The sequence below is a fragment of the Prionailurus viverrinus genome, chromosome C1, assembly GCF_022837055.1.
Source record: "Prionailurus viverrinus isolate Anna chromosome C1, UM_Priviv_1.0, whole genome shotgun sequence".
In the NCBI taxonomy this organism is placed as follows: Eukaryota; Metazoa; Chordata; class Mammalia; order Carnivora; family Felidae; genus Prionailurus; species Prionailurus viverrinus.
Window position 1 is genome coordinate 114,078,384 of NC_062568.1, and position 20,641 is coordinate 114,099,024.

Consider the following 20,641-nt stretch of genomic DNA (forward strand, 5'->3'; position numbering starts at 1 on the left):
TATGCAGAAGTCAGAGCACAGGGCACGACTACCTAACTCAAATATGGAAGTGTGGGGAGGCTTTCTGGAGAAGAGACCTCTAACCTAAGTCTTAAGGGTTAATAGGAATCAGTCTGATGGAGAAGAGGCTAAAGTGTTCCACACAAAACACATGACTTGAACAAAGACTGAAAGAGGGAGAGAACATAGAGTATTTGAGGGCCTGCAACTAGCTCAGTGTGGCTGGAGCTCAAATTCAAGATGGAAAGTAGAAGATGAATCAATTGACAAGGAGATCATTACTAGTACAAAAGATGTCACTCAGCAGCAGAGAGAATGACCACTACCATGTCTGAACATCCACTCCACGCATCGGCACTGTACTAGGCACATTATCTATGTGTCACCACCTTTAACGTGTGCATCTTTAAAGAGCAACTTATGGATGAAGTACCTAGACTTGGATGGATTGTGTGACTTGTCCACAGCTATGCTGCTGTCTGGTGCCTGTCAGACTGAAATGACTTCAAAGGCTCTTGAACACTCTGCCTTAAAAGAATGCAAGCCATAAAAGAAGATGCATGACCCAGCAGAACTTTGCCCAGGTTGTGTCATACTTTTTACCTCTGTTCTTTTACCAGCTGACAAGGTAAATTATATTTGACTATAATCATATCCTCTCTCTTATACATTCACATGGTACAACAAGAGGATAAATGTATTCTAATGGAATTTACGTTATCCATACCGCTAATGGAGACATTCCAAACATTTAATGACTCATGAGGCATGGGCAGTGACCAATCCAAAAGAATGCCTTCCCCAGCTCTAGGAGCTGGTCCTAGAGGCCCCCTGTTGTGCCACATGGTACCTTGCAGGTGCTGGGAACTTATGGGAAGGGGGGAAGGGGCATGGAGCCACAGTTATTATTAGTCAGTGTGGAAGTCTGTCAATGTTTTAACAATCAGTATGGCCATCCCATGCACATTAACTCAATGTCAGCCTGGATATTGGTTTTCTGTGGTGCTAACTTACACAGTAAGAACATGGGGAGAAGGTATTTTATGTTTTAATTCTACAAACTTACCCACCATGGGAGAAATGTGTTGGTTTGTTTTTAAAGCATGGATTAATTTCAGGTGGTGTTTACCTGGCAAAGTGATGGCTATCATCAGCGAGTGAGAGACGGCGGAAGCCCTCGGGGGGCCGCTCGTGTCTGGGGAATTTCTGGCGTAAACTTCTACTTGACACCGATAAACTCCTGCTTCTTCCTCCGTGGCATCGTGGATTAGGAGTTGAGAGTGAAATGAGGACTGCAAAAGCTTTGTCTTCTTTTGGAACTGAGATAGGAAATCCCCCCACTCAATAGTGCCGTTCCAGGCGATTCGAACAAGCAGATAAAAGACCTGAGATCTTGCTGGCTGGAACTGCCACGTCACAGTGAGTGGCACCCTGAGGTGGGAGAAGTCAGCCTCCACTATGCAGGACAGGCCAAAGGTGTTGGTTAATGTCACTTGGGGTTGACGGCTCATCAGCTTAACCTGTAAACTCGACTCTGTGGGCAGAAATAGATGGGAAACAGGATTTCTAATATGCTTATCAAATCAAAGCCTTCCTATTCACCTATTCACACAGAGCCATGCATTTGTACATCGGGAGAATCAAATATTTGGAGGTAAAAGTTGACTCACAGTACAGCCTGTCCTGAAATCTGTCCTCAGATTTCCAAAGCTGACCCTCTTCTAAGAGTGTTCTCAGTAGTGACAACAAACAGGCAGTGTCTCTCCAGCCTGCTGCTTAGACAGCTGCTACGGAGTGGGTGGAGCACTCCCCAGCCCAGTGGCTGGCCTCCTTCCCTTATTTCCACTCACAGGCTCAGTGTCACTGTTTGGAACATGCTAGAAGACTCTGCAACACAGGGCCACAGCTGTCAAAAGCCCGAATGTATGAGGCTCAGCTCCATTGGCCATGTGTCCTCTGTAAGTCTACTCCAGGTCATAGGCTTTTGTTTTTAGCTATGAATAACAGCCTGTAAGGGGCACCCTACAGATGATCTTCATAAAGATGAGTAAACTTTAGAGAGTAGTTGACAGACATGGCAGCCAGAAACGATGCTCCGTGTCCTGGGGTGTATGTGCCCTAACTGGGGGGTTCAGGGTGACACACAATCAGACTCTACTGCGTCGCACTGCAGAGGAAGGTACCGACGACCCGCAAGTTCAGAAAAGGATTTCTTGGACACTTACCCAGAGATCTGATGGTGACCGACAACTTCTGAGTCCAGCTCTGACCTCTGGCCTGGTTCTGGGCACTCTCAGACACTCGGCACTCGTATATACCACCGTCCGTAATGGTGGTGGAGGTGATCTCCAGCTGGAAAGTGGCCCAGTCCGTTTTCTCCAGCCTTGTGTTGCCGTGGTTATTGAGTTCCTTGTAGGGGGCGCCAAGCTGCACCGTGCCATCCTGCCCCATGCCAGCCACGAACTCTGGCTGCGTCTGGCCCTGTGGGAGGCGCCACCATTCCACAGACAGGGGACTCTCGGTTCCATCTGCCTTGCAGAGAAGGGTTAATACCTCTCCTTCCCACACTGCTTGCTGCTTGCTCTTGGTAGATAAGGCCACATTTCTTGCTGTGGATTACAGATTTGAGAGGAAAAAAAGGGTTTCAAGTAAATGAAAACGTTTCGAAAACACATTAAACACATTAAAGAGTGACAGCTCTTTAATTAGGATTTGACTCGTTTTGTAACCAATCAGATCAGGCCGTGTAGTCCTGGACCACCCTCAGAAAAGAGATTGGCTAAACACTTAAATAGTGGGCACAAGACAATAGAAAGAATATCAGGAGAACTTATTTACACTTAAACAATTTATAATTTGCCCTCGTTTTTAGTGATTTGTTAAATCAGCCCTTCATTAAGAACATCTAGTTGGGGAAACATCTGGTAATATTTTCTTAGATTAATTAGGGTGGGTATATGAGCCTGAAAGTAACAAAGCTGTGTTTATTTAAATTTCTAGTTTTTTGGAATTTTGTGTTTCACAGTTCAAAATGACATTCCTCTCCCTACTTATCTTTCCCTAATTAGTATGTGTTTTGAACAGGGAACGAGTGTTGGTAATTAGATTTCTGTTCAAATTACTGCTATTAGGGGTGCCTGGCTCGCTCGGTCCATGGAGCATGTGACTCTTGATCTCCGGGTCATGAGTTCAAGCCCCACACTGGTTGCAGAGTTTATTGAAAAAAAAACAAAAAAACAAGAACAACAGAAGAAACAGAACACTACCATTAAAAGCAATTACTTGGGAGAAAATACACATATATAGATTTCTCTTTTTCAAATCATATATTCATATAGCTAGAGATATATTAATGGTTTGGTTGAGGGAAGATCCTTCTTACAGCTGAACTACAATGTTAAACTGCAAATATACGTCTGGCTCCCAGAAATTCAAGACACGTGGAAATGCAAACATTCGGACGCGTCCTGGGTCCGAAGGTTTTGTCCTGGGTGCTGTGTGGGCAAGGCAAAGACATCTCAGTAGCTCATGCATCCCAGGCTTAAGGCCGAAGCCCTAGGAGTCAGAGTTACCCTGGGCAACACATTGTCCTCCCTGAGCCTCGATTTTCTTTCCTGCAAATACAAAGGTAATAATCGCACCCACCTTAAGGCATTGTTGGGAGGACTAAAAGTGGTACATGCTTAAGGGCTTAGCCTGCCGGCAAGGGGAAGCTAATAGCTTTGGCTGTAATGATAGGTGCTTAGTGAAAGTGGGGTGGTTCAAAGACAAAAGAGAAAAAAACAAAATAGACTTGGGATGAGAAATTTAAATAGGATCTAAGTGAATTTGCAAATTGTTCTTCCCTGCTGAGGAAGGAGTTTAGTCTTCTCCTGCTTTATATATATATATACACATATATGTATATGTACATATATGTATGTATATATGTATGTATATGTATGTATGTGTATATGTATATATATGTATGTTACAAAGGCAGAATGAAGGTTGATATCCACAAATAAATTTAATATATGTATTTAATATTTTAATATAATTAATAATACTATTGATTCTTATTTCAATAATATTTTATATATATTATATATTATATCACATATATGCAAGCCTGCTTCCAAATTTTGGGTGTTAGAGGCAGGATTATACTTAGAGTCATTTTCAAGTTAAAAATAGACTCATAACTGAAGCTTAGAACGTAAAGAGGAAATTATTACTCATAATCTCACTACTCTAATATAACCATTATGATTAGTTTCAACTAGCATCAATTTTTTAAAGAAAAGATGAGGTGTCCTTAACTCATTACAGTCATTACTGCCTCTTGGTAAGAAGTAATAAACTTATCAAGTGTGTGTAAGTTACAGATTCACAGTGGTAGCGAGTACCCCCTTCTGTTTAAAATATTCATAGAATGATAAGACTCTGCTCATACTTTGGTTTGATTTTCAAAACTGTGAATGCTCAACAGGATCCTTAATAAATTTGCTAACAATTTTTTTCTGTTTCTGCACATGGGGCCCAGTTTGGATTCCAGCCTGTTCAAAGAACTATTTTTTGCTTTGGAAGACCACCCTACTGATGGGCTTAGGATCTGGGCACCGTTTGGCACAAATTCCCACATGTGGAATTTAAGAAAGCTTTACCGATATGTTTCAGCAGAGACTGAGATGCATGAAACAGAGACTTAGACCTGTGTAGGTATGTAAGCCCGCCCACCTAGTTTTTCCTGAATCCTAGAAAGTTCGACCAAATGTTTAGCGTGAAAACTAACACCAACACGCTTCCTAGCTTGCCACTCTAGGCCAAAGATTGTGATCTTCATTGCTAGCAAATGGGGTGACAGAGAAAAGCATGAAAGGGAAATCTGACCATCTTTGGAGATGCCTCCAAGGAACCAGTGAGACAAGGGTATCTTTATTTTTTGGTGGGTTGTGTTTTGTGCTCTTGGGCAATTAGTCTTTCTAGACTTAGAATATAATACCCAGCCCGGAGCATCCTAATGTTCGTTGTAGATTTGTCTGTTTTCTCTTCACACAAAAAGCACTGACTGCTCAACCATGTTTCAGGTCACCCAACCTTCATGAACTAAACAAGGCCTAAGTGGCCTTCCACTTTCATGCATACAGATACTCAAAGTGGTTTGGACAGGCACGTCACATTACGGCAAAATGCAGGGGACAACATCTGCCTGCTATCATTTACCTCTTCATTTCTTAGTCTGAGTCATGCTTTGATATAGCATTAAGATGCACTATCATCCTGTGTATCAGGTTAAGATAACAGAGGATTGACCAAAGGTACCTGAAAGGTGTTGGGGGGGGGGGAGCATAATGTAGGTGTGCATTCCCCAGGAAGGAGGCCAAGTGTCATTTTTCCCTCTTCACACACTCACAACACACAGACAACGATAGAAGACAGAGGGTTTCATTGATACAGGTGTTCCCTGCTTGAAGAAAAACCCAAGGTACAAAAATTAGGGCTAACAGCAGACAGAATCAAAGAATCTAAGACCTAAGACAGCAAGAAGAGACTTCAGGACAATCTAATTGTGTGTCTTTCACGCCACCTCAAAGTGATCCAACTGACACCTGCCTCTGCAGGAGAAGTCCGCTGTGTCCGTGAAGTCATACTGTACTCACAAAGGAGGGAAGCTGAGAACAGCTCAGTCATGTGTGGCCCTGACTTTACATACCTGCCGGCATCCTCAGATGCACGCGGCTGTCCGGTGACTGCTTTCTCTGAAGCACATCCCAGGAGTCCATCTGATTTCTTACCACCTCTTCCACGGCACATGTGTAGGCCCCTTCATCCTCGGCGCCCATAGAAAAGATCTTGAGAGAGAAAACCTTGGGGTTTAACTTTGAAACCTGGAGCTGTCCTTGACTTGCTCTCTCTCTGTAGTCTCTCTTGAGGTCCAGAACACCACTAGCATTGATGCGGGCCACCTCGTTACCATTGAAGAGCCAGATGCCCTGAAGCTGTGGGTCCTGGCCACTGCCTACTACCAGGCAAACCAGTTCTAAGGGTTTCCCTGCTGTAAACGTGCTCTGGGTGGTAATGTTGACTTGAAAATCTCTCACTAGGAAACAAAAGCAAAGCAGATATTTAGAGAAGTCACAGCATCTGTCCTTTCAGTTCGCAGAGAGATAATACCTCCTGTAAGGATCCACAAGGATTGAATTTCATGTCGGAGTTTAGCTCCAAAGAGCAGGTCAGCCAAAGAAATGCCTAGAAGCAAAGATGCCCTTGACTATTCCTTAAATCATTCAGAAAGAACAGCATACATAGCTTTCTGAATGCAATCCTATTAAGCAAAACGTATGCATAGAAATATAAAGTATACAGTATTGTATCTTCTTTTAATAAAAAAATATATAACATCTTATGGTATGTTGAATTGCTATAAATTGGGATTTTTTTTTTTTGGCTGAGAATATCCAGTGGAATTTTCTTAAGTTAAAGCACATGTGATGTATGACTAGTCTGCAGTTAACATAATCCCTAACCATGAAAAACTGAAAGTTTTTCCTAAGACTGGGAAAAGGCAAAGATACCCACTCTCACCACTTCTATCCAACACAGTACAGGAAGCCTTACCCAGAGAAATTAGTCAGGGTAAAAAAAATAAAGTAAAAATGAAGTAAAATCATCCATTTGCAGATGACATGGTCTTATATATAGAAACCCCGAAAGACTCCACCAAAAAACTATCAAAATGAATAGTTTCAGTAAAGTTACAGGATACAAAATGAACACACAAAAAAAATCAGTTGCATGTCTATACACTAACAACAAAGTACGGCGAAACAACAAAGTACGGATCGCGAGTAACTTGTTCTGTGAGTGTTCCACATGACGAGCAAACATTTCTAATAAATTTTAACTTGATACACGAGCGATGTCTTGCAATATGAGTCGTACGTGACATCAAATGTCACATGATCACAACTGAGCCAATGGTTCTTCTCTTTCTCTCTCTTTTGCTGTGGGATTGTGGGTGATCGTCTCCCATGCTCAGATGCTCAGTCTCACACCGTGGTGTTCGGCAGAAGTCAGTGATTTTTCAGAATGTTGGAAGGTGCCCATAACTGGCACCAGTGTATTTTTGTCACTTCAAAGTGCCTACGGACAGTCCTTTGATTTCCAGACAAGAGTAAGCTTAGAAATGCTCTGCTCATTCTATGAATTCTATATGTTAGGCTGTCTGCACATATAGACCCTTTCCTCTGCTGCCTTATTGCCAATTACATTAAATACAGTATATGACAAGAGTTTATTGATACTATACTGTAATCAACATCTGTTAGTGATAGTGAAAGTCACCCTTCACAATAACCCTCTTCTCTCTTGTTTCCCTCACACCAGCCATGAAGATTTTCGAAGGTAAGTACAGGTTAACTTGTTTATTTTTCTTTATATTTTTGTATTTTCTTTATTATTTTATATTATATTACAGTATTGTAATCATTTTTATGTGAACATTTTTGGGTTGTGGAACAAATCATCTGAGTTTCCATTATTTCTTATGAGGAAATCCACTTTGATATACAAGTGCTTTGGATTACCAGCATGTTTCTGGAACGATCTATGCTCTCAAACCAAGGTTTTACTGTACTGGAAAAAGACATTAAGAAAACAATTTCTACTGATGGACAACAGGCACGTGAAAAGATGTTCAGCATCACTCATCATCAGGCAAGTGCAAATCAAAACCACAATGAGATATTAGTTCATCCCTGTTAGAATGGCTATTATCAAAAGGACAGGAAATAACATGTTCTGGAGAAGATGCGGTGACAAGGCAACGCTTTTACACTGATGTTAGGAATGTAAATCGGTGCTACCAATATTGAAAACAGTATAGAGATTTCTCAAAAAATTAAAAATAGAATTACCTTATGATGCAGCTATTCCTCTTCTGGTATTTATTCAAAGAATACAAAAGCACCAAGAAGATATATGTACCCTTATGTTCATTGCAGCATTATTTATAATAGTTAAGATACAGAAACAACCTAAATGTCCATCAATGGATGAATGGATAAAGAAAATGTGGCGCGCACACACACACACACACACACACACACAGAAGAATACTACTTAGCCATAAAAAAGAAAGAAATCTTGCCATTTCCAACAACATGGATGGACCCTGAGGGTATTATTTGAAGTGAAAGAAATCAGGCAGAGAAAGACAAATACCATATGATTTCACTTATATGTGGACTCTAAAAACCAAAACAAATGAACAAACAAAATAAAAATGAGCTCACAGATACAGAGAACAGATTTGTGGTTGCCAGAGGGGAAGGGGGTTGGAGAGTGGGCAAAATGGGTGAAGGGGTTCAATTGTATGCTGATGGATTGTAACTAGACTTATGGTGGTGATCCCTTGTAGTGTATACAAACATCGAATTCTAATGTTGCACACCTGCAACTTAATGTCATATACTAATTTTATCTCAATTAAAAAAAAGCTCATTTACAATAGTGTCGAAAAGAAGAAAATACTCAGGAATAAATTTAACCAAGGAGGCGAAAGACATTTGCACTGAAAACTACAAAATATGGATTAAAGAAAGTAAAGAAGATGCAAATAAATGGAAAGATATTCTGTGTTCATGGGTTGGAAAAGTGAAAATGAGTATTGGTGAGGATGTGGAGATCAACTGATGAATGGATAAAGAAGATGTGATTTATATATACAATGGAATACTACTTGGCAATGAGAAAGAATGAAATCTGGCCATTTGTAGCAACGTGGATGGGACTGGAGAGTGTTATGCTAAGTGAAATAAGTCAGGCAGAGAAAGACAGATACCATATGTTTTCACTCATATGTGGATTCTGAGAAACTGAACAGAAGACCATGGGGGAAGGGAAGGAGAAAAAATAGCTACAAACAGAGAGGGAGGGAGACAAACCACAAGAGACTATTAAATACAGAGAACAAACTAAGGGTGGATGGGGGGGGGGGATGGGGGAGAGGGGAAAGTGGGTGATGGGCATTGAGAAGGGCACTTGTTGGGATGAGCACTGAGTGTTGTATGGAAACCAATTTGACAATAAATTTCATTTAAAAAAAAGGATGTGGAGGCAAGGGAATGTAATATTGGTGGGAATATAACATTATAGAAACAATGTGGAGGTGCCTCAAAAATTAAAAACAGACCTATCATATAATCCCAGTGATCCCACTTCTGGGTGTAGTATCCAAAGGAAATGAAGTCAGTATCTCAAAGAGAGATCTGCATTCCCACGTTTATTATGCATGGTAACAAAGATAACGGAGTCAACCTAAGTACCCATTGATGGAGGGATGAATGAAGAAAATGTGGTATATATACACACTGAAATATTATGCAGCCCTGAGAGAAAAGGAAATCCTGTCATTTTCAACACCACGGATCAACCTGGAGGATATTAGGCTAAGTGAAATAAGCCAGACACAGAAGGACAAAGACGGCAGGAACTCGCTTGTATGTGGCATCTAAAACTGCCGAACTCATAAAAGCAGAGGGTAGAATGGTAGTTGCCAGGATCTGGGGGAGGGGATGGAAGAGGGAGATTGTGATCAAAGGGGACAAAGTTTCCATTATGTGAGATAAGTTTTATAGATCTAATGTATAGCAAGTGACTACGGTTAATAACACCGTGTTGCATACTTGAAATCTGCTGAGAACAGAGATCTTAAGGGTTTGCACCATACACACATGCACACACAACCCCCCCCCCCCACACACTACACACAGAAAGTAACTATGTGAGATAATGGATATGTTAATTAGCCTGACTGTGGTAATGGTTTCAAAATGCATGTCTATCAAAACATCATGTACACCTTGATGGGGGGTGGGAGGGAGAGGAGGGTAGGTGATGGGTATTAAGGAGGGCACCTGTTGGGATGAGCACTGGGTGTTGTATGGAAACCAATTTGACAATAAATTTCAAATTAAAAAAAACATCATGCACACCTTAAATACATACAATTTTTGTCAACATAAATAAAGACTGTTTTATATAAAAAGTTCTCGGAGAGAAAAAGCACCCATGATGTGCCCCCACAGAACTCACTGAGTATAACTTGGACACTCAAGGCCAGAGACAATTTTTTTAATGAAACAGAATAACAGTTTTCCTAAAAAAAAAAGAAAGAAAAAAAAAGAAGGAACTTCCAATGATCCACCGTTGGATCACTGCTTTTAGCATGGATATATATAGTTTTCACAACCTCTTCCTATGGACCATAGCCTGTGTAGAGAAACCAGGAATCACAGCTGAGGCTTCCTGCTTGCATTGATGAAAACGCCAATGGATCATGAAGAGGGACACCATCCCAAGTAGGAAATGGTGTCAGGTGGGAGGAAAGCCTGGCCGTGACGAAGAAAGCCTCCACCCTGGAAGCGGGCTACTCTGGGGCCCGGGTATCTGTGGTGCAGGATCACTGGAGAAACACACCAGCTCCACTTCTTACCAGTATTTAGCCTGTTTGAGGCTCAGGTTCCTTGTTTTAAAAATGGGGAGATGACTAGTTGCCCCATAGGGTAATGACGACATTAGATAAAGCGCAGATAAAGTGCTTACACAGAGCTTGGCAAGAATAACACCGTTTCCATGCATGATTTGTGGAATCTATCTAACCATTCAACAGACCTTATCCCATAGAAACCCTGCTGTGGGCAGACCCCCCCCCCCCCCCCACCAAACCAAATGTCTTTCTTCTTACTGATGCTTCCTAGATGCCCAAAACAAATTTTATTCAAACTTTCTAAATGTGTTTTTTTTTTTAGATTCATCCGAAGATTAGAAAAAAGAAAAAAAGATGGCCCATAAATACCCACTACCAACATAGTAATGAATTTCCTGAGAAGATCATTACCTGTTGGTTGGATCCTCAGAGTTGTTTGATCCGTCTGCTTTTTCGTGATTAAAGTCCAGGTTTCATCTGGATCTTGAATCCATTCGGTTGCCTCACAGAACAGCTGGCCTTGATCGGAGGGCTGGAGCCTCCCTACGGCCAGCCTGAAGGTAGTGACCCCAAGCTTGTTGAGATGCACATCACCAGCGGCAAACCTCTCGGTAAATGAGGGCCCAGGGATCAACATGAAATCTTTGGAGAGGGAAATAATCTCGGTAGCTTGGCTTCTTTCTCCATCCTGGATCAGGTGCCAGGTGACAGATAGGTGGGTATGCTGAGTTGTGGCTTTGGATGCGTCACACGTAAGTTCTAATGATTCGCCTTCCTTCTTACTGAGAATCGGGGAACTCATAGTGGCAGAGAGGGTATCTGGAATAACTGAAAGCAAAGGAAAGATGACAACTGACTGGCCCAGGAACCCATTAGACAAGCCTCCTTAGACAAAGATGGTGCCCTGACCCACCATCTGTAAAGCACACACTTTGAGTTGTTTTCCACCAGCCATATGCCTTCCCTATTGCCAAGGGGAACATTGGCATCTGTATAGATGGAACTTGGCAAAACTAATGCCTCGGTGATGTATTGACCCTGACTTTACATTTTTAGCGTAGGCTGTGACCAATTTAGCTACTTAGACACGGAGTATTTAAGACGGAAAAGCACTGGGAGCTAGGAGACCTACATTCTCATCCTGAGTCTGTCCCTATTTGACGACAGGAACTGGAGCAAGTCGCTTCACTTCCTTACGCCTTACTTAACCTGCTTCTTTGTAAGGTTCTGAAATAATCTTTTTAAAAAAAATTTTTTTAACGTTTTATTTATTTTTGAGACAGAGAGAGACAGAGCATGAACGGGGGAGGGGCAGAGAGAGAGGGAGACACAGAATCGGAAGCAGGCTCTAGGCTCTGAGCCATCAGCCCAGAGCCCGACATGGGGCTCGAACTCACAGACCGTGAGATCGTGACCTGAGCTGAAGTTGGCTGCTTAACCGACTGAGCCACCCAGGCGCCCCTGAAATAATCTCTTATAATCTATCACCCAGAGCCAAAATGCAACCCTTACCACAATTTTGATAATCACCCTACTCACCTATCATCGTGTTCTTCCTCAAGGACATTCACACAGCCTATGCTTATGTGAAAGCAACACTTAGATTCAATCAACAAATACTGCTTGAGCAACTACTCAGTGCCAGTCACTGTGCTGGAGGCCGAGATAGCTGTGCTCATGGAGCTCTGGGTGAGGTAGGGGTCATGTAAGGAGCCAAATATCACATAACCTGGGTGAGTGCTAACAATAGTGATGTGAATAGAGCATCAGGAGGAAACAAAGATATGGGAGCACTGCCTGAGACAGGACAGATTTCACAGAAGAGGGAATACCTAGGCTGGGTCCACAAGCATGTGTAGGAGTTGGCTAGACTGAAAGACGGGTGCTAAGATATTCTAGGCAAAGGGGCAACGTGGTCATTGCAAGGACTATGAACCTCTCTCTCTACGTAAATATGCTAGAGGAGAGTAATTGGGGAATCATAATTTCCAAGTCGATGACTTATCACTGATCGTGCTAATACAAGCTCTTTTACCAAGTTAATGTTCTCCCTCCAAGAAGAGACATGGCCTGGGGAGAACCCTCACAGTTCTGTCTGATCAACCTGCAGCCAGCTATGGACAAGGCCTTCGGAGACTTATACACTATCTATATCTTCATGGCAAGGTTGACTAGAGGGATGAATTGAGTTTTAGAGAATGTGGGATACCGATCTGTGACCAATCTGCAACACATCCAGTGGGCCGCGAGGGCTCTCTTGTCAAAGGGCTTGACACAACGTGAAGGCACATCACGTTGCAAGGCATCGTGATGGTGGGGGTCTGGCTTGTCGGGGGACGGGCAGGCGCAGGAGGCCAAACAGCTTACCAATGAGTCTAGTCTTCGCACTGTAATTGCCGTAGTATTTTTTATCCGTGTTCGGTGTGTAACACTCATACTCTCCAGAATCCTTCAGCTGGACCTTTGAGATGTGCAACAAGACTGAGTTGCCCCGGACCCTCTCCACGTAGATCCCCCTGCTTCGTACTCGCTGCGCGTACACCGCGTAAGTGAAGGTGGCATCCGCGGTGCTTATGATCTGGATTTCTCGAGTCGGGGCTGTCGGCAGGTAAACAGACCACTGGAAGTGCTGCTCAGAAGGTCCCTCGTAGCCAGTTACATTGCAGCCAATGCTGACAGGGTAGCCTTCAGCCCGAAACAGCGGTCCTTTCTGGACCGTTACTTTTCTCTGGCCAATGCTGAGCTTAGCTTGCAAGGAGGAGGAAGAAAGGGGAATAAAAATAGATTAGTGCTCCGGTCCCCCGTGTGCCACCTTATACAGCTCCCTGTATTATAGTTCTAGTAAATGAGATCACAGGTTATTAGCTATAATCAACTCAAATGTTCAACACCTCCTCCAGGCTGAGGAGCAGTGGAATGCCTTCATGAGTTCATTGGGTTTTTTACAACTTTAACTTCCACAGTAATTCCTAGGCTCTTAAAAAAAAAAAAAGTCAGCTTCACCCGCGTTATGACTGGTAACACTTAGTGCCCAGTGTTATCTGAGGGCACTTATTTGAAAGTAAATACAATGCATGATAATTCGCCTTTTACATTATTTTATGGGAAGATGCAGCAAGTACTTCCTCCAGACTCCAATTCCCGGGTGCCTGTCAGGCTGTCCTCACAGACATTGCTGGAGAGACAAAGTCTAGGGCACCGCCCACGCTGTCCATGGTGCCCAGCTTTCTTTGTCTCGCTACTTGGTTAGAACTATTTGTAGCCCGTGGCCAGGTCTGATGCAGGACTAGCTAAAATTAGCATCTGAAGAGCGAGGCATTTCCTTTCTATACTGGGGAGGGTTTGGGGTTTTTTTTTTTTTTTTTTTTTTTTGTAATTTTTTAAAGAGCCACTGCAGCCTTACTGAAAAGCTTCCTAAAAGATGGCCCATCAAGTCCACCAGGATCTGGGATCAAATTCACTTCAGTTCTCCTCTTACCAGAAGTTTTCAGTTGGGACTACTCAGGAATGCTGCCTGTTGAGACACACATCTCAAGCATTAGGGTGAAAGGACAGAATATGATCAAATGGCAGCATTTTCTTCCTTTTTAAAAAATTTTTTTTAACATTTATTTATTATTAAGAGACAGAGAGACAGAGCATGAGCAGGGGAGGGGCTGAGAGACGGGGAGACACAGAATCTGAAGCAGTCTCCAGGCTCTGAGCTGTCAGCACAGAGCACGACGCGGGCGGGGCTCAAACTCACAAACCTCGAGATCATGACCTGAGCCGAAGTCGGACGCTTAACCGACAGAGCCACCCAGGCGCCCCAAATAGCAGCATTTTCTTTGCACGTTTTCAAACTCCGGCATTTGGCAGAAATTAAAATGTCTGTGTTTATGGCACATGTTATTACTAAAGGTTAGTTTGTGTTACAGAAAGAACAAAGAGCTAATGACAGGTGCCAAAGGGTGAGCTGGATCTTTCACTGGGGGCCTGGGGGCTGAAGACAAGAGGAAAGATGGAAAGACGTCAGAAGAGTCCGATGGGGAGCAATTGCTGGGATTGTGGAACGAACAGAATAGAGTTCGTAAGAAGGTAGGGCAGCAGCAGAGTACCCGCTGAATTTTGCAAATCCACAAGAACAGCAGCAAGTCAAGGAGACTAGAGTGGAAGAAAGTGAGAGAAAGGAAAAATGGCCTTACAGAGACCATGAGAAGGCTGAGGATAGGGATTTTGGAACGGAGACAATTCTGATAGAAGGGGCCCTACAAAAAACGGGGAGAAACGGCAAGTGGTTATCTGATGTAGTCCACTACAAATCACAGACTGAATGCTTAATGCAAAACTGGGAAACAAGCAAACCTCCAATGCACCACACGCATTTCCCGTAGTAATGAAAATACGCCAATTTATTCATAAATCCCGGTTGATGTCATATATTTATATTATGTTCGAACAGAAGTTAGAACATAAATATAGGAAAAACATAACTTATTACTTACCAAAACATTACTCAACAGAGACCATTTGAGGCATTTTTGGCAACGCCAGCCAGACTTAGGCACATATCTTAAAGAAATGTGTGCCCGTGCATCAGGCTACCCGTGCAAGGACACCCACAGCAGCACTGTTCGTTGTGGCCCCAGTCTGGACAGCACGCATATGGCCATCAACAGCTGAATGACATGACTGTGGTATGTCCATAAAATGGAATATTACACAGAAGTGAAAGTGGATGGATTGTGACTGGTTGTACTGTGGATGACTGTGTTTAATGAACGATGCAGAATACTTGAGAATCTTTTTGACTATATACAGAGTGATTTCAGTCTTTATAAAAATTTAAAAACAGGTGAAACCACACTAGAATGTTCAATAAATGGAAAAATAATGGATAAAGCCACTTAAAAAGGAAGAAAAGCTGGGAAGTGGTTATCACGGAAGGCAGGACAGTGATGGTGTGTGCAGAGAGGGTTATGATCTGGATGGGGCATGTGGCAGGGGGGATGGATGCTTCTAGCAATATTCTAGCTCACTACCTGGATAGTGATGACATGGTTTTTACTTTTTACCTATTTATTACACTACATGTTTATGTTTTGCTAACTTCCCTTATGTGTTATAGTTCCACAATAAAAATGTTTTTAGAAGGATGGTTTCTGGGGTACCTGGGTGGCTCAGTCGGTTGAGCGTCTGACTCTTGATTTTGGCTCAGGTCATGATGTAGGTATTGTGGGACTGAGCTCTGCATCGGGCTCTGGGCAGAGTGTGGAGCCTGCTTGGGGTTCTCTCTCTCTCTCTCTCTCTCTCTCTCTCTCTCTCTCTCTTTCTCCCCTGCCCTCTGCCCCTCCCCTTTTCATTCTCTCTCTCAAAAAAGACTGCTTTTAGAAGTATGGTTTCTAAGTTACCACTAACCTGTTTCTAACACGGCATGTTACCACAATATTATTTTGGTGGCTAGGCAACACTTTTTCAACATTTTCCATGACTTTTCAGAGATGGATACCACATCTGAAATATTTTCTTGCAAAAATCAGCACTCCATTTTCTGGTGCTTTATTTGCCAATCCAATAAATATTTATTCAACAACTTATAGTATTCCTGATACTTCAAGGAACTAAGAAACGAAGATGGGATGGGGATGGTCTTTAACTTTGTGACTGTATAAGTCAAGGAGGGTGGAGGTCATCTCTCTGAGATAGGGAGATGATAAAACTGTTCTGAGGAATTTGAAGGAAGGGGGGGGGAACAGGGAAGGTTTATGGGAGAAAGATGGTATGAGAAGTGGAATTTGGAGAATCAAAAAGATTAGGATTATTTAAGTGGGGAGACTTCTTGAGAAAATTGTATGAGTAGGAATTGGAAGACTTGTTTAGGAATTAAGGAGCAATAAACTGGATCAGGGGAAGGGTTACATCAAGATTAATAGAAGGAGACAAGGTTGATAGGAATTTGGGGCCCAAAGCATGAAGGACTTAACTATCATGTCTGAAAGTTTGAACTTGACTGATTAGGTGCTGGGGAATCCACTGGAAGTGTGGGAAAGGTCTTAGGAAAATTAGTCTGACAGCTGTGTAGGATGATGGAAGTTAGAAATAAACATTAGGGAATTCTGGTAGCCCGGGAAAGAAGTAATGACAGCAATAGGAATGGAAAGAAAGGGACTGTCATTTCGAAGCCACAATGGAGATAAAATCTAGAGAATTTTTCAGTGCCTTGGATGCTTGGAGGTAGAAGGGGTGGATGGAGATGAAAGGCAGGAAGAAATAAAAAATGATGGCAGGTTTTGTGAGGCTGACCGAGAGTGAAATAGTACTGTTAATAGAAATAAGGGTATCAGGAAGAGACTGTTGCGTGTTCAAGGGTGAGGGAGAAGATAATGCGTTTGATTTTTGAAAATACGAAATTCGAACACCATTAAGTAAACAGGAAGGATATCCAGCAAGCATTTGGAAATAATATTTAAATATATATATATTTGTACTTTTTAAATTATTATTGTCTTTTTTAACTTTAGAGAGAGAGAGAGAGCATGCAAGTAGGGAAGAGGGGCAGAGGGAGAGAGAGAGAGAGAGAGAGAGAGAGAGAATACTAAGCAGGTTCTATGCTCAGCACAGAGCCTGATTCAGGGCTTGATCCCACGACCCTGGGATCATGACCTGAACAGAAAACAAGAGTCGGAGGCTCAGGGTGCCTTGTTTAAGTATCCGGCTCTTGATTTAGGCTTAGGTCATGATCTCACAGTCTTAGGATTGAGCCCTCATCGGGGCTCTGCGCTGACAGTGCAGAGCCTGCTTGGGATTTCTCTTTCCCTCTCTCTTACCCTCCCCCCACCCCCCGCCATCAAAATAAATAAATAAACTTAAAAAAAAAAGGGTCAGAGGTTCAACTGACCAAGCCACCCAGGAACCCCTATATACTGGTACTTACTCAACTCAAGTCTACTCAACTTGGAAAATATTTGTAATCTAATCCTTTTAAGAACTCTGTGATATCCCCATATTTAGCAATGTGAGACTTGCAAATGGTTGAACCAGACTCCAACCCAGCTTTGCAAATGTCAAATCCCTGGCTGTCTCCATTGCTTCTCACTGCTTCTTGTGAATGTCTGCTTGTAACCACCGAGGGTTCTGGGCCACAGGTGCAGATTCGGTCGCTGACAGTGCTGGGCAATGATAGGGAATACAAGGAGGAAGGCTGAAGAGAGGTAACTAGAGGGTCTCTCTAGTTCAGGGACAGGATGAGGAACAGACCTACAGAAGGAAGAGTGAGGGAGATAGGAGAGCAGCCGGGACACAGCAGCTTGGAAACCAAAGGAGGAAAAACTTGACACAAAAGAGCTTGTCTGGTTGTTGAGCGCTGCTGGGAGGGTAAGGACCCTAAAGGCAGAGCACAGTCTTTTTAATTTGATGAGGAAGATATCAGTGGAAATCTTTGTAAAAAGAGATTTCAATAGAGCAGAAACAGAGGACTTCAAGGGTAAGAAAGGGTGTAAACTACCCAAGACGTCTTGTGGAGACAGGAAGCAGAATAGGGTGGCAGCTGGAAAGAGTAGCTGAGAGGGGAGGAGCAGGGAGGGCTGGAAGGACATGTTTAAGGACAGAGAAGGTGCAGAGGGGTAAAGATGGATGACGCCAGAGAGGATGATGAATGGAGGAAGGTCCTCGTAGAGGCGTGAGGTCAAGAACATGAGTGAGAAGGGACTGCTTTCTCAGAGAAGTGGAGCAACCGTGTGGAAGTTTCATAGGTATTTTTAATGCGAAAGGAATGGCTGGCAGAGGTCAACTCAAATGGCTATGCATTGGGACCATGCGCTGAAGCATCTTCTATAAGGACATTCTCTGTGGGATATGTTGTACACATCTCTCCTCCTCCTCAGGGGTAAACTACTTCCGAGGGCTCTTCTGTTGCTTTCTCTTCCAATCAGAGGGTTAGAAATCTTTGCATGGCAGCTCAAATTCCCATTGCCTAATGGGCACACATCTGGGCGCCGACATACTCCACTGGGGTCACACTTTTGAAACACAGAGAATTCTCGGGTACTGGCTTTGTTCAGAAATATCCCCGGGGCTGCCAAATTTACGACTACAATATTACTTACATGGAAGCTGTTAGGCTGAATCATATAAAATGGCCCATAGTTGACCATTTTTGACACACAAAAACAGCAACTTCAAATGATCCCACTTTACACAAAACCTACCTGGAGAACGTCAAGCAAGACAAGCAGTATCTCTTTCTTTACACGTATAAAAACCCTATACACTTGGAGGCTGAGAGAACTTCCAACCAAAAACATTTTTTTTCTATGCATAAAGTCTCAGTACGATTAAAAAAAAAAAAATCGGCCCCTCCCCAGCACCCTCCCTCCCACCTTAGTGGTTTTTATATGTAGGGCAGTCAGCGTGAGGGGTGGTGGATCAGGCAGGCAAAGCTAAGTCCAAGAGCTCATCTACCCATGACATTCACCTGGTCTAGCACCACGTTCTAACAGAACCCATCGGTCTTTACGCTTATTTAAAAAAATAATTTGGACAAAGTATACATTTGCTAAACAACACAACTGGTCAATTGATCAGGGTTGAATTTCCTTCATGATTTATAATTTTCCCTCCATATGTATAAGGAAGGACAAAGAGTGGGCTTCCAAAGTTCTTTCAAGTTACTTCCTGATTTATGTGTTCTCACATAAAAACTGTGGCTCTACACAAAATGAGTGCTGGATAGTGGGTCAGAATTTAGAAGAAATAAATACAGGGGCGACTGGGTGGCTGTGTTGGTTAAAGGTCATGATCTCACAGGGAGTTTGAGCCCCGCATCAGGCTCTGTGCTGTCAGCACGGAGCCCACTTTGAGTCCTCTCACTCTCTCTCTGCCTCTTCCCCGCTCTCCCTCTCAAAAATAATAAATATTGGGGCGTCTGGGTGGCTCAGTCGGTTAAGTGTTCGACTTCGGCTCAGGTCATGATCTCGCGGCTCATGAGTTCGAGCCCCGCGTCGGGCTCTGTGCTGACAGCTCAGGGCCTACAGCCTGCTTCAGATTCTGTCTCTGGCTCTCTCTGCCCCTCCTCCACTTGTGCTCTGTCTCTCTGTCTCTAAAATAAACAAACATTAGAAAATTTTTATAAGAAAAATACTAAATATTAAAATAAAAGAAGTAGTAAATATACACCTCATATATATTTATAATTGTTTACATGAGTTAAGGAAAAGCTTCCAGCTTCTCTTTTTTGAACCTGCCTACAACCTGCCTTCACCCAGGGCTTCCAGCCTGCTCACCAGAAAAAAAAAAAAAAAAAAAAAAGAAAGCGTGTGAGAGAGTTTGCAACGTCTGACTTGTTGCACAATGTACACTCCGTTTTCCCCAATACACAGGCCAAACACACAGTCCAAATACACAAAGCACATACACTTAAGAATCATACTCAGGAAAAAAAAAAAACCTCACCAAGATTCATACTCAACAAGTGACCAGGGCACAAAGGAAGGTCCCCATCCAACTACCCAGCCATCAAAGCTTGCCAAGCCAGTCTGGTGGGTGCCCATCGCCCAGCAACTAACTGGTCCTTGTAATGAATCCTGCAGACCACCTCTTGCCCATCAGGCCCCAGATCTGAGCCTTGTCTCACACAATCCAACATCCACTGAACCCAGTTCAGTTCAAGCCAGTGTTCATGAAGCACCCCAATGTGCTGAATGCTGTAGCCTCTCCATGCTTTAGTCACAGCACTTAGTTCCCCTACCGTCACTTGAGTCCCCGCACTAACACAATCTAGTCTCTACAGCAGGAGTTACTAGCCTGGGTCCACACACAGGATCACAAGACCCATAAACTCCAGTGAAAAACAAAAACCTACATCTTTATCTTCACAAGTCTTAACGAGAACTCAGCATTTCCTTTGGTCATGAATGTAGACAGCAAACCATAGATATTTCCATATCATATTACAGTTGTTGAAAATATCTTGAAATATGATTCATACTCATTCCTACTTTGAAGTTTGGTGGTTGACAGACCACCTCTAGATCTCTTTATGGAATCCTTAAAGAAGCAGACACATCACTACGTCACTCTTTAAAAATATTTTGATGATTGCATTTCAGCATGACTGACTTCCCCTATAATCCTATGCATTTCATTTTAGGCATTTGAAAAATGATGCTAAGGTGGGTTCTCTAGGCTTCACCA

The 20,641-nt window shown here is 42.8% G+C and overlaps 1 protein-coding gene across 1 annotated transcript in view; it reads right to left on the minus strand.

Annotated features, from left to right (window-relative positions):
• The window catches only part of CD101 (CD101 molecule), a 35,449-nt gene that overhangs the window by 14,048 nt on the left and 760 nt on the right, over positions 1-20,641 (minus strand). The window contains exons 2-6 of the mRNA XM_047870771.1: positions 12,839-13,219; positions 10,883-11,299; positions 5,696-6,082; positions 2,226-2,609; positions 1,130-1,534 (exon numbers count right to left, since the gene is read on the minus strand). Coding sequence (XP_047726727.1) covers positions 1,130-1,534; positions 2,226-2,609; positions 5,696-6,082; positions 10,883-11,299; positions 12,839-13,219 — 1,974 coding nt within the window. The remainder of the gene's footprint in view (positions 1-1,129; positions 1,535-2,225; positions 2,610-5,695; positions 6,083-10,882; positions 11,300-12,838; positions 13,220-20,641) is intronic.